The sequence below is a fragment of the Panulirus ornatus genome, chromosome 48 (genome assembly GCF_036320965.1).
Source record: "Panulirus ornatus isolate Po-2019 chromosome 48, ASM3632096v1, whole genome shotgun sequence".
In the NCBI taxonomy this organism is placed as follows: domain Eukaryota; kingdom Metazoa; phylum Arthropoda; class Malacostraca; order Decapoda; family Palinuridae; genus Panulirus; species Panulirus ornatus.
Window position 1 is genome coordinate 30,563,370 of NC_092271.1, and position 13,568 is coordinate 30,576,937.

Consider the following 13,568-nt stretch of genomic DNA (forward strand, 5'->3'; position numbering starts at 1 on the left):
ATAAATTATATGGTAGGGTATTGATTGAGAGGGTGAAGGCATGTACAGAGCATCAGATTGGGGAAGAGCAATGTGGTTTCAGAAGTGGTAGAGGATGTGTGGATCAGGTGTTTGCTCTGAAGAATGTATGTGAGAAATACTTAGAAAAGCAAATGGATTTGTATGTAGCATTTATGGATCTGGAGAAGGCATATGATAGAGTTGATAGAGATGCTCTGTGGAAGGTATTAAGAATATAAGTTGTTAGAAGCAGTGAAAAGTTTTTCTCGAGGATGTAAGGCATGTGTACGTGTAGGAAGAGAGGAAAGTGATTGGTTCTCAGTGAATGTAGGTTTGCAGCAGGGGTGTTTGATGTCTCCATGGGTGTTTAATTTGTTTATGGATGGGGTTGTTAGGGAGGTGAATGCAAGAGTTTTGGAAAGAGGGGCAAGTATGCAGTCTGTTGTGGATGAGAAAGCTTGGGAAGTGAGTCAGTTGTTGTTCGCTGATGATACAGCGCTGGTGGCTGATTCACGTTAGAAACTGCACAAGCTGGTGACTGAGTTTGGTAAAGTATGTGAAAGAAAGAATTTCAGAGTAAATGTGAATAAGAGCAAGGTTATTAGGTACAGTAGGGTTGAGGGTCAAGTCAATTGGGAGGTAAGTTTGAATGGAGAAAAACTGGAGGAAGTAAAGTTTTTTAGATGTCTGGGAGTGGATCTGGCAATGGATGGAACCATGGAAGTGGACGTGAATCATAGGGTGGGGGAGGGGGCGAAAATTCTAGCAGCCTTGAAGAGTATGTGCAAGTTGAGAACACTATCTCGGAAAGCAAAAATGGGTATGTTTGAAGGAATAGTGGTTCCAACAATGTTGTATGGCTGCGAGGTGTGGGCTATGGATAGAGTTGTGCGGAGGAGGGTGGATGTGCTGTAAATGAGATGTTTGAGGACAATATGTGGTGTGAGGTGGTTTGATCGAGTAAGTAATGTAAGGGTAAGAGAGATGTGTGGAAATAAAAAGAGTTTGTTTGAGAGAGCAGAAGAGGGTGTTTTGAAATGGTTTGGTCACATGGAGAGAATGAGTGAGGAAAGATTGACCAAGAGAATATATGTGTCAGGGAGGGAACGAGGAGAAGTGGGAGACCAAATTGGAGGTGGAAAGATGGAGTGAAAAAGATTTTGAGTGATTGGGGCCTGAACATGCAGGAGGGTGAAAGGCGGGCAAGGAATAGAGTGAATTGGAATGATGTGGTATACCGGGGTCGACGTGCTGTCAATGGATGGAACCAGGGCATGTGAAGCGTCTGGGGTAAACCATGGAAAGTGTTGTGGGGCCTGGATGTGGAAAGGGAGCTGTGGTTTCAGTGCATTATTACATGACAGCTAGAGACTGAGTGTGAATGAATGTGGCCTTTGTTGTCTTTTCCTAACGCTACCTCGCACACATGAGGGGGGAGGGTGTTGTTATTCCATGTGTGGCCAGGTGGTGATGGGAATGAATAAAGTCAGTCGGTGTCAATTACGTACATGTGTATATATGTATATGTCTTTGTGTGTATATATATGTATACATTGAGATGTATAGGTATATGTATGTGCTGTGTGTGGACATGTATGTATATACATGTGTATGTGGGTGGGTTGGGCCATTCTTTCATCTGTTTTGTTATGCTACCTCACTAACGCAGGAGACAGCGAAAAAGCAAAATAAATAGATGTATTTATATATGCCGAGCTGTGGTTTCGGGCATTATTGCATGACAGCTAGAGACTGAGTGTGAACGAATAGGGCCTTTGTTGTCTTTTGCTAGCGCTATCTCGCACACATGAGGGGGAAGGGGGATGGTATTCCATGTGTGGTGAGGTGGCGATGGGAATGAATAAAGGCAGACAGTGTGAATTGTGTGCATGGGTATATATGTATGTGTCTGTGTGTGTATATATATGTGTACATTGAGATGTATAGGTATGTATATTTGCGTGTGTGGACGTGTATGTATATACATGTGTATGGGGGTGGGTTGGGCCATTTCTTTCGTCTGTTTCCTTGTGCTACCTCGCAAACGCGGGAGACAGCGACAAAGCAAAATAAAAAATGTATATACATATATATATGTATATATATATATATATATATATATATATATATATATATATATATATATATATATATATATATATATATATTTTTCTTTCATACTATTCGCCATTTCCCGCGTTAGCAAGGTAGCGTTAAGAACAGATGACTGAGCCTCTGAGGGAATGTCCTCACCTGGCCTCGTTCTCTGTTCCTTCTTTTGGAAAATCAAAAAAAAATGAGAGGGGAGGATTTCCAGCCCCCCGCTCCCTCCCCTTTTAGTCGCCTTCTACGACACGCAGGGAATACGTGGGAAGTATTCTTTCTCCCCTATCCCCAGGGATGATATATATATATATATATATATATATATATATATATATATATATATATATATATATATATATATATATATATATCTTTCTTTTTTCTTTTAAACTATATATATATATATATATATATATATATATATATATATATATCCTGGCAGAGCACGATATATATTCGCTAATGCAGGTAGTGAGCTGCCTGTCTACCATCTTCGCTCTGGTCCTCATCCTAATGCAAGGATACGTCGCCGATATCATAAATGCTGAGGGTCAAGCCATGGGGAGGATCATCAGGGAGAACGAAGCTAACCAGGTTCTCTTGAGCTACACTCATATGCACCAACGGCGCTTTCACTACTGCCACTGCCCTCACCACCGCCACCTCCACCACCATCAGATGGTCCGGATGTTGGCGAAGCTGAGCGAGGAGCCGCTGACCATTACAGCTGGGGGAATGTACACGCTGTCGCGATCCAACCTGCTGAATATGGTGAGCGTGGCCGGCACCTACATCGTGATCTTCCTGCAGTTCGACAGTGTCGAGGAGGGAGGGAAGCGCAAGGATTACCAGAGATTTGGCAGTGTTTCAGGACCATGTTAGTAGGTCCGCCTATTTTGCAATTGCTGTCCAGTCGAGCGCAGGACCTGAGCAACACAGTATGTACAGACGAAAAAAAAAAAAAAGGTGATTGGACAATCTTATTTAGGATATGAAAATAAGACAGAAAAAAATCCTTTTTTAGTGACTAGAAAACGGTCTTACAGGGGAGACGAAACTAGACAAGTACGTGATTTTCAGTAAGAAGTAAAGAACCTTGGTCTAAACCAGCTAGCTTGCGCCGGTAACTTGCTACTGAGGTCTTTTGTGGGGACTGGCACCCAAAAGCATAAGACTGTAACATGTTCCTCTCAGTGCTGCTATATTCTATAGCCCAACTTTCCTATGATGTGATTCTATCTAATTCTCGACTTTCTGAGAATAAGTAGTCCCTTAAGGTGATCATTGAGTAAAGTCACTGGTAAATTTCAACTATGATGGAATGATAAGAGTTTTGTGTTCCATATTCTATACTTGAGAAAACAAGGACAATAAATGCTATTTTTTTTTTCCGTTGTAAGGAATGGATGTTTATGCAAGAGATGATTTACAAAGGCGTTTTTCCCCTTGGTAAACAAGAAGGTACTGGTAAATTTGAACTTGAGTGAAATCAAAATGAATCTCATTTTCCTCCTTTGAAAAAAAAGAAAAGGACAACGAGTACTTTCCCCGTATTAAGGAAGGCATGTTTACATTACAGATGTTATTACACAAGTACATTATAACTGTGCTTTTCTCAGCTATGATCATCACTCAGTAATATTCCCCCATCTCAAGTGTTGTAAATCGCAAGGAACATCTTCGAAGCTCATATGTAGCTATGGGCTCATTAGAATCATTCTTAAGACAACAACTGAACAACTTTCAAAGAGCTTATATATATATATATATATATATATATATATATATATATCCCTGGGGATAGGGGATTAAGAATACTTCCCACGTATTCCCTGCGTGTCGTAGAAGGCGACTAAAAGGGGAGGGAGCGGGGGGCTGGAAATCCTCCCCTCTCATTTTTTTTTTTTTAATTTTCCAAAAGAAGGAACAGAGAATTGGGCCAGGTGAGGGTATTCCCTCAAAGGCCCAGTCCTCTGTTCTTAATGCTACCTCGCTAACGCGGGAAATGGCGAATAGTTTAAAAGAAAAGAAAAAAAATATATATATATATATATATATATATATCTTTCTTTTTTCTTTTAAACTATTCGCCATTTCCCGCGTTAGCGAGGTAGCGTTAAGAAGAGAGGACTGGGCCTTTTTTGGAATATCCTCACCTGGCCATCTCTGTTCCTTCTTTTGGAAAAAAAAAAAAAAACAGAGGGGGAAGATTTCCACCTCCCCGCTCCCTCCCCTTTTAGTTGCCTTCTACGACTTGCAGGGAATACGTGGGAAGTATTCTTAATCCCCTATCCCCAGGGATAATATATATACATTTCTTACATTTTTCATATGTATATATATGTATATATATGTTGTTCGCTGATGATACAGCGCTGGTGGCTGATTCATGTGAGAAACTGCAGAAGCTGGTGACTGAGTTTGGTAAAGTGTGTGAAAGAAGAAAGTTAAGAGTAAATGTGAATAAGAGCAAGGTTATTAGGTACAGTAGGGTTGAGGGTCAAGTCAATTGGGAGGTGAGTTTGAATGGAGAATAACTGGAGGAAGTGAAGTGTTTTAGATATCTGGGAGTGGATCTGGCAGCGTATGGAACCATGGAAGCGGAAGTGGATCATAGGGTGGGGGAGGGGGCGAAAATTCTGGGAGCCTTGAAGAATGTGTAGAAGTCGAGAACATTATCTCGGAAAGCAAAAATGGGTATGTTTGAAGGAATAGCGGTTCCAACAATGTTGTATGGTTGCGAGGCGTGGGCTATGGATAGAGTTGTGCGCAGGAGGATGGATGTGCTGGAAATGAGATGTTTGAGGACAATATGTGGTGTGAGGTGGTTTGATCGAGTAAGTAACGTAAGGGTAAGAGAGATGTGTGGAAATAAAAAGAGCGTGGTTGAGAGAGCAGAAGAGGGTGTTTTGAAATGGTTTGGGCACATGGAGAGAATGAGTGAGGAAAGATTGACCAAGAGGATATATGTGTCGGAGGTGGAGGGAACGAGGAGAAGAGGGAGACCAAATTGGAGGTGGAAAGATGGAGTGAAAAAGATTTTGTGTGATCGGGGCCTGAACATGCAGGAGGGTGAAAGGAGGGCAAGGAATAGAGTGAATTGGAGCGATGTGGTATACCGGGGTTGACGTGCTGTCAGTGGATTGAATCAAGGCATGTGAAGCGTCTGGGGTAAACCATGGAAAGCTGTGTAGGTATGTATATTTGCGTGTGTGGACGTATGTATATACATGTGTATGGGGGTGGGTTGGGCCATTTCTTTCGTCTGTTTCCTTGCGCTACCTCGCAAACGCGGGAGACAGCGACAAAGCAAAAAAAAAAAAAATATATATATATATATATATATATATATATATATATATATATATATATATTCCCTGGGGATAGGGGAGAAAGAATACTTCCCACGTATTCCCTGCGTGTCGTAGAAGGCGACTAAAAGGGAAGGGAGCGGGGGGCTGGAAATCCTCCCCTCTCGGTTTTTTTTTTTTTTTTTTTTTTTTTTTTTTTTTTTTTTTTTTTCCAAAAGAAGGAACAGAGAAGAGGTCCAGGTGAGGATATTCCCTCAAAGGCCCAGTCCTCTGTTCTTAACGCTACCTCGCTATCGCGGGAAATAGCGAATAGTATGAAAAAAAAAAAAAAAAAAAAATATATATATATATATATATATATATATATATATATATGTATATATCTTACATTTTTCATATGTATATATATGTATATGTGTGTGTGTGTGTATATCTGCATATGTATGTGTATGTATGCATATATGTATATATATGTATATTATCCCTGGGGATAGGGGTGAAAGAATACTTCCCACGCATTCCTCGCGTGTCGTAGAAGGCGACTAGAGGGGACGGGAGCGGGGGGCCAGAAATCCTCCCCTCCTTGTATTTTTTTAACTTTCTGAAATGGGAAACAGAAGAAGGAGTCACGCGGGGAGTGCTCATCCTCCTCGAAGGCTCAGACTGGGGTGTCTAAATGTTTGTGGATGTAACCAAGATGTGAAAAAAGGAGAGATAGGTAGTATGTTTGAGGAAAGGAACCTGGATGTTTTGGCTCTGAGTGAAACGAAGCTCAAGGGTAAAGGGGAAGAGTGGTTTGGGAATGTCTTGGGAGTAAAGTCAGGGGTTAGTGAGAGGACAAGAGCAAGGGAAGGAGTAGCAGTACTCCTGAAACAGGAGTTGTTGGAGTATGTGATAGAATGTAAGAAAGTAAATTCTCGATTAATATGGGTAAAACTGAAAGTTGATGGAGAGAGATGGGTGATTATTGGTGCATATGCACCTGGGCATGAGAAGAAAGATCATGAGAGGCAAGTGTTTTGGGAGCAGCTGAATGAGTGTGTTAGTGGTTTTGATGCACGAGACTGGGTTATAGTGATGGGTGATTTGAATGCAAAGGTGAGTAATGTGGCAGTTGAGGGAATAATTGGTATACTTGGGGTGTTCAGTGTTGTAAATGGAAATGGTGAAGAGCTTGTAGATTTATGTGCTGAAAAAGGACTGGTGATTGGGAATACCTGGTTTAAAAAGCGAGATATACGTAAGTATACGTATGTAAGTAGGAGAGATGGCCAGAGAGCGTTATTGGATTACGTGTTAATTGACAGGCGCGCAAAAGAGAGACTTTTTGATGTTAATGTGCTGAGAGGTGCAACTGGAGGGATGTCTGATCATTATCTTGTGGAGGCTAAGGTGAAGATTTGTATGGGTTTTCAGAAAAGAAGAGTGAATGTTGGGATGAAGAGGGTGGTGAGAGTAAGTGAGCTTGGGAAGGAGACTTGTGTGAGGAAGTACCAGGAGAGACTGAGCACAGAATGGAAAAAGGTGAGAACAATGGAAGTAAGGGGAGTGGGGGAGGAATGGGATGTATTTAGGGAATCAGTGATGGCTTGTGCAAAAGATGCTTGTGGCATGAGAAGAGTGGGAGGTGGGTTGATTAGAAAGGGTAGTGAGTGGTGGGATGAAGAAGTAAGATTATTAGTGAAAGAGAAGAGAGAGGCATTTGGACGATTTTTGCAGGGAAAAAATGCAATTGAGTGGGAGATGTATAAAAGAAAGAGACAGGAGGTCAAGAGAAAGGTGCAAGAGGTGAAAAAGAGGGCAAATGAGAGTTGGGGTGAGAGAGTATCATTAAATTTTAGGGAGAATAAAAAGATGTTCTGGAAGGAGGTAAATAAAGTTCGTAAGACAAGGGAGCAAATGGGAACTTCAGTGAAGGGCGCAAATGGGGAGGTGATAACAAGTAGTGGTGATGTGAGGAGATGGAGTGAGTATTTTGAAGGTTTGTTGAATGTGTTTGATGATAGAGTGGCAGATATAGGGTGTTTTGGTTGAGGTGGTGTGCAAAGTGAGAGGGTTAGGGAAAATGATTTGGTAAACAGAGAAGAGGTAGTAAAAGCTTTGTGAAAGATGAAAGCCGGCAAGGCAGCAGGTTTGGATGGTATTGCAGTGGAATTTATTAAAAAAGGGGGTGACTGTATTATTGACTGGTTGGTAAGGTTATTTAATGTATGTATGATTCATGGTGAGGTGCCTGAGGATTGGTGGAATGCGTGCATAGTGCCATTGTACAAAGGCAAAGGGGATAAGAGTGAGTGCTCAAATTACAGAGGTATAAGTTTGTTGAGTATTCCTGGTAAATTATATGGGAGGGTATTGATTGAGAGGGTGAAGGCATGTACAGAGCATCAGATTGGGGAAGAGCAGTGTGGTTTCAGAAGTGGTTGAGGATGTGTGGATCAGGTGTTTGCTTTGAAGAATGTATGTGAGAAATACTTAGAAAAGCAAATGGATTTGTATGTAGCATTTATGGATCTGGAGAAGGCATATGATACAGTTGATATAGATGCTCTGTGGAAGGTATTAAGAATATATGGTGTGGGAGGCAAGTTGTTAGAAGCAGTGAAAAGTTTTTATCGAGGATGTAAGGCATGTGTACGTGTAGGAAGAGAGGAAAGTGATTGGTTCTCAGTGAATGTAGGTTTGCGGCAGGGGTGTGTGATGTCTCCATGGTTGTTTAATTTGTTTATGGATGGGGTTGTTAGGGAGGTAAATGCAAGAGTTTTGGAAAGAGGGGCAAGTATGAAGTCTGTTGGGGATGAGAGAGCTTGGGAAGTGAGTCAGTTGTTGTTGTTCGCTGATGATACAGCGCTGGTGGCTGATTCATGTGAGAAACTGCAGAAGCTGGTGACTGAGTTTGGTAAAGTGTGTGAAAGAAGAAAGTTAAGAGTAAATGTGAATAAGAGCAAGGTAATTAAGTACAGTAGGGTTGAGGGTCAAGTCAATTGGGAGGTAAGTTTGAATGGAGAAAAACTGGAGGAAGTAAAGTGTTTTAGATATCTGGGAGTGGATCTGGCAGCAGATGGAACCATGGAAGCGGAAGTGGATCATTGGGTGGGGGTGGGGGCGAAAATCCTGGGAGCCTTGAAGAATGTGTGGAAGTCGAGAACATTATCTCGGAAAGCAAAAATGGGTATGTTTGAAGGAATAGTGGCTCCAACAATGTTGTATGGTTGCGAGGCGTGGGCTATGGATAGAGTTGTGCGCAGGAGGATGGATGTGCTGGAAATGAGATGTTTGAGGACAGTGTGTGGTGTGAGGTGGTTTGATCGAGTAAGTAACGTAAGGGTAAGCGAGATGTGTGGAAATAAAAAGAGTGTGGTTGAGAGAGCAGAAGAGGGTGTTTTGAAATGGTTTGGGCACATGGAGAGAATGAGTGAGGAAAGATTGACCAAGAGGATATATGTGTCGGAGGTGGAGGGAACGAGGAGAAGTGGGAGACCAAATTGGAGGTGGAAAGATGGAGTGAAAAAGATTTTGTGTGATCGGGGCCTGAACATGCAGGAGGGTGAAAGGAGGGCAAGGAATAGAGTGAATTGGATCCATGTGGTATACCGGGGTTGACGTGCTGTCAGTGGATTGAATCAGGGCATGTGAAGCGTCTGGGGTAAACCATGGAAAGCTGTGTAGGTATGTATATTTGCGTGTGTGGACGTATGTATATACATGTGTATGGGGGTGGGTTGGGCCATTTTTTCGTCTGTTTCCTTGCGCTACCTCGCAAACGCGGGAGACAGCAGCAAAAAAAAAAAAAAAATATTCATTCATGCATACTTACATAAATACACAGACTTCCTCCTATCCTAAGGGTCCCATCTGTCTTTATAAGGATTTTGCAGCAGTTAAGATGCCAGTTACATCCACCTTTCAGGACCATAGATCACAAAGTGATGTGATGTGTCTGCATCTGCATGTTCAGAGTGCAGGACATTTGAGTAGTCAGTGCTCAGTGTGTTTGTTTTGCTAGTTGCATTATGGAAATGAAAGGTCTTAAGATATATTGAAAGGGTATTTGTACTTTTGTATTCATGCGTAATGTGTAGAGCGTAGACAGGAGAGTGTGACTTGTGTTTTTCTATAGGATGTGGTTTCTGATGGGTATATTTCTGTTGGGTTGAAGTTCAAGACTGAGTTGGGAGGTCAGTTGTTTAGTTCTTGTTGTTTGATTACAATGTTTGTGTGTTTTGTCAATGTTATATGTTAGCAAAAGGTGATGAAGATTGGTGCTTTTTATTGGAAACGCTGAGAGTTGGAAGGTCCTAACCCTGATTATTCTCAAGATATGCTGTAGAATGTCTCTATTGTAAAGAACCTACAGTTTTCAGACATTCTTTTTTCTAAGCTCAGACAAGCAGTTCCTGTTTCAGTTATGTGATTGATAAACTAATATGGAGCTTTGCATTTGATCTTATGAAGATTGTCAGCAGCCAAAATGTTCAGAAAAGATAAGATGCTATCCTGTTGTGAGAGGGCAAAACGAAATCCCTTGTATGTATCAGTCTTTGGAAGAATGCCAAGGATGCCAAGTAATTCATAGTTATGCATATGTATGGATGGCATAATACTGCTGTACAAGATATCTAATATAAGCAATTGATTTGAAGACACTTGTTAAAGGGTATAGTAGTAAATGATGTTTTTCAGTTTGAGAAGCAATGATTTTTAAGTGATGTAGAGATAACTGGTGAATCTTCTGGTATGGATATAAGTGTTTGACTATTTGATTATGACTGCTGCACCATTGTGATATCCCCCTTTCACAGATCACATTAACAAGCAAACAACATGGATTGATCCTCGCTCTGGCATGCCAAGTTCTCCTCCCAATCAGCGTCATACAAACAACTGGAGACATGAGGATGAGCTGGGACCTTTACCTGAGGGTTGGGAACAACGTGTACATACCGATGGCCGTATTTTCTTTATAGATCATAGTAAGAACAGATTTGAAGGTTAAGCATGATTCTTTTATATTTTCCTGTGTATTATATAAACTTATGTATGTAGCTGTCTTTACCGATGAACTCCATTCCCAGTAATGTAAGATGGATCATTTGTGTATAGGGATGAATGTTTTGTTGGAACTGATCATTAGGAATTCCCAGCCCATGGGCCACTAAAGGCTAGGGATGCCCAGTTTCTTGAGGTTGATGTACTGTTTTGTTAGTTACTATCAAATCTATGTTAATGTATATTGTTTAGCTTTATATGTGGTCTCATTGAAGGTATTGTCCTACATATTTGCCATCATAGAGGAACTTAGATCACATAATCTTACATAATCCCTTTTAAAAGTGTTTTTCTAGTGAGATAAGTTCACTGTTCACAGGGGAAATTCAATTATGAGATTACATGAACATTGAGGTCTAGATTCCAAATTACAAACTTTACATCTGTATCATATTAGTTAAGACATGTAAATGTGTTTGGTTGTATGATTAAGATGTGTTTATATCTTTTTTCATACATATTTGCCATATCCCTTGTTAGCGAGGTAGCATCAAGAAATGAAATGTTATGTGGTGTGAGGTGGTTTGATTGAGTAAGTAACAAAGAGTATGGGAGATGTGTGGTATAAAAAGAGTGTGGTTGAGGGAGCAGAAGAGGGTGTGTTGAAATGGTTTGGGCTTATAGAGAGAATGAATAAGGAAAGATTGACAAAGAGGATATATATGTCAGAGGTGGAGGGAACAAGGAAAAGTGGGAGACCAAATTGGAGGTGGAAGGATGGAGTGAAAAAATATTTTGAGCAATTGGGGCCTGAACATGCAGAAGGGTGAAACGCATGCACAGAATAGAGTGAATGGGAATGATGTGGTATACTGGGGTTGACATGCCATAAGTGGACTGAACCAGTACATGTGAAATGTCTGGGGTAAACCATGAAAAGGTCTGTGGAGCCTGGATGTGGATAAGGAGCTGTGGTTTCGATGCATTACTCATGACAGCTAGAGAGTAGATGTGAATGGATTTGGCCTTTCTATGTTTCCTAGTGCTACCTCACTGATGCAGGGTGTGGCAATGCTGTTTGCTGTGGAATGGGATGGTGCCAGGAGTGAATAAAGGCAAGCAAGTATGAATGTATGTGTATATATATTGCAAGAGGCATAGTGGTTCACATGATTTGATATATGCTGATAACCATGAGGAAAATGAAACACCATAAGTTCCCAAGTGCACTTTCATGTAATGATCACATCGTCAGGGTAGATACAAGAATGAGATAGAAGACTTAGAACAGTCAGTTAATATACAAGGAAGAGACGTAGCTAAGAAGTCATTGGTAAACAAGCTTTTGGAGGTTTTCTTTGGGAATTTGCCACCAGGGATATTATTAGACTTTTTTACATCATTGAATTTACCATCACTGCTTCCCCTATCAGAGGTGTTCCACAGGTCTGAATTAAGAAATGCTTTCAGTGTGAGGAAAGAAATGAGTATGGGAGTGAGAAATGTGAATTAAGGAATGAAGATTAAAATTTTCAACACACAATGTAGCTATTTGAAAAGAGGAATTTTGTAAAATAAAGTGTCATATGTCACCAGAATCTCTTCTTTGTAGTTTGCAAGCTTGATGTATGTGCATCACTCCACAGGTTGAGGTTAAGCATGAAGGCTGCTTCAGTTATATTTATCTTAATTGTTTGGTGTCACTTGATGTTAAAGTTTGTTTGTTTTGATATGTATTTCAGGCATAAATTCTTGCATCTTACAGAGAACCGCACAACAACATGGGAAGATCCGCGGTTGCTCAATCCAGCTATTGCAGGAAAAGCCATACCTTACTCTCGAGACTACAAGCAGAAATATGAATTCTTTAAGAACAGACTGCCCAAGCCAGTGAGTTTAACTCTGCCTTTTTTCCATAAATTCTTATATATACACATATGTAGGACAAGGAAAATCATAATGTTTTTGTTTTAGAGTGAGTTTTCCTTAAATATGAGTGTAAATTTTCTTTGACATATTTCATGTATTTTCACTTTCCAAAAATTTCATTAAAAATTTCAGTTATTTCTAAGGCTGACAGATTTTATCTTTTGCAGACAAATGTCCCCAACAAGTTTGACATAAAGGTGAAACGAAACAATATCCTTGAAGATTCATTTGCTATTATAAGTCAGGTGTCTCGCGTGGACCTGTTGCGAACCAAGTTGTGGATTGAATTTGAAGGAGAGGTATGAACCTTTAGTTTTTAAAGCTGCTTCACGTGAACTTTTTTCTAATATTTTGATAGATTTTGTTTTGATAGATTATGTAAGCGTTGAACTCAGACTTTTTTAACTTGTGAAGGTAGATTATGTAAGTGTTGAACATAGACTCTGACTTCTGAAGGTGGAGTAAGCTAATGCAGAAGGAGATACACTTGCTATGAGTGACCATGGAATAAGAAGAAAAAGATGATTTTCTAGAAGAAAGGAAGTAATGCTTGGAACTAAAGAGCATACCAGGATTTTTTTATATACGATTGTTTGCAATTTCCCATGATAGTGAGGTAGTGCCAGGACCAGACAAAGAAATGGCCCCATTCATTCATACCCATTCTTTAGCTGTCATGTGTTACACCGAAACCATAGCCCTATCTGTAAACAGGCCCCACAAACCTTTCCATGATTTCACCTTGTGCTTCATGTACCCTAGTTCAGTCCATTCGCAACACGATTCCCCCTGTAAAACACATAGCTATACTCATTACATAAAAAAGATACAGGATAATGAAAAGAGGATATGAAATTTCCTGAAAATTTTGAAGAAGAAATCAAGTTATTTTTGACATGCTGCATATTTTGTAATGATATACTTAAAACTATAGTATATGATTTAATGGATGTCATCTGTTTACCATTGCTCATAAAACAACAAAAAATGATATGAATATTACTGCATATTTCTTTATTTTAGATAATGCAATAGATGTTTTGTGTTAAGTAGTTCCTTTACACTTTTATATTTGTTTATGCATAAAAATAGTGGAATGTCTATATCTTTTGTCAATGAATTATAAGTCTGCTGTGTTCGTACTTTTACACAGGGAGTCCTCTTTTAATGGAGCCTCTTGTAACAGACTTTGTGTAAAGGACGTGAAAAGAAATATTTATTTAATGATTATAT

At 40.1% G+C, this 13,568-nt stretch overlaps 1 protein-coding gene across 2 annotated transcripts in view; it reads left to right on the forward strand.

Moving 5' to 3' along the window:
* The window catches only part of Nedd4 (E3 ubiquitin-protein ligase Nedd4), a 202,606-nt gene that overhangs the window by 105,042 nt on the left and 83,996 nt on the right, over positions 1–13,568 (forward strand). For both annotated transcript variants that reach the window (XM_071690428.1, XM_071690429.1), the window contains 3 exons: positions 10,220–10,390; positions 12,172–12,296; positions 12,503–12,634. In XM_071690428.1, the coding sequence (XP_071546529.1) occupies positions 10,220–10,390; positions 12,172–12,296; positions 12,503–12,634 (428 nt within the window). The remainder of the gene's footprint in view (positions 1–10,219; positions 10,391–12,171; positions 12,297–12,502; positions 12,635–13,568) is intronic.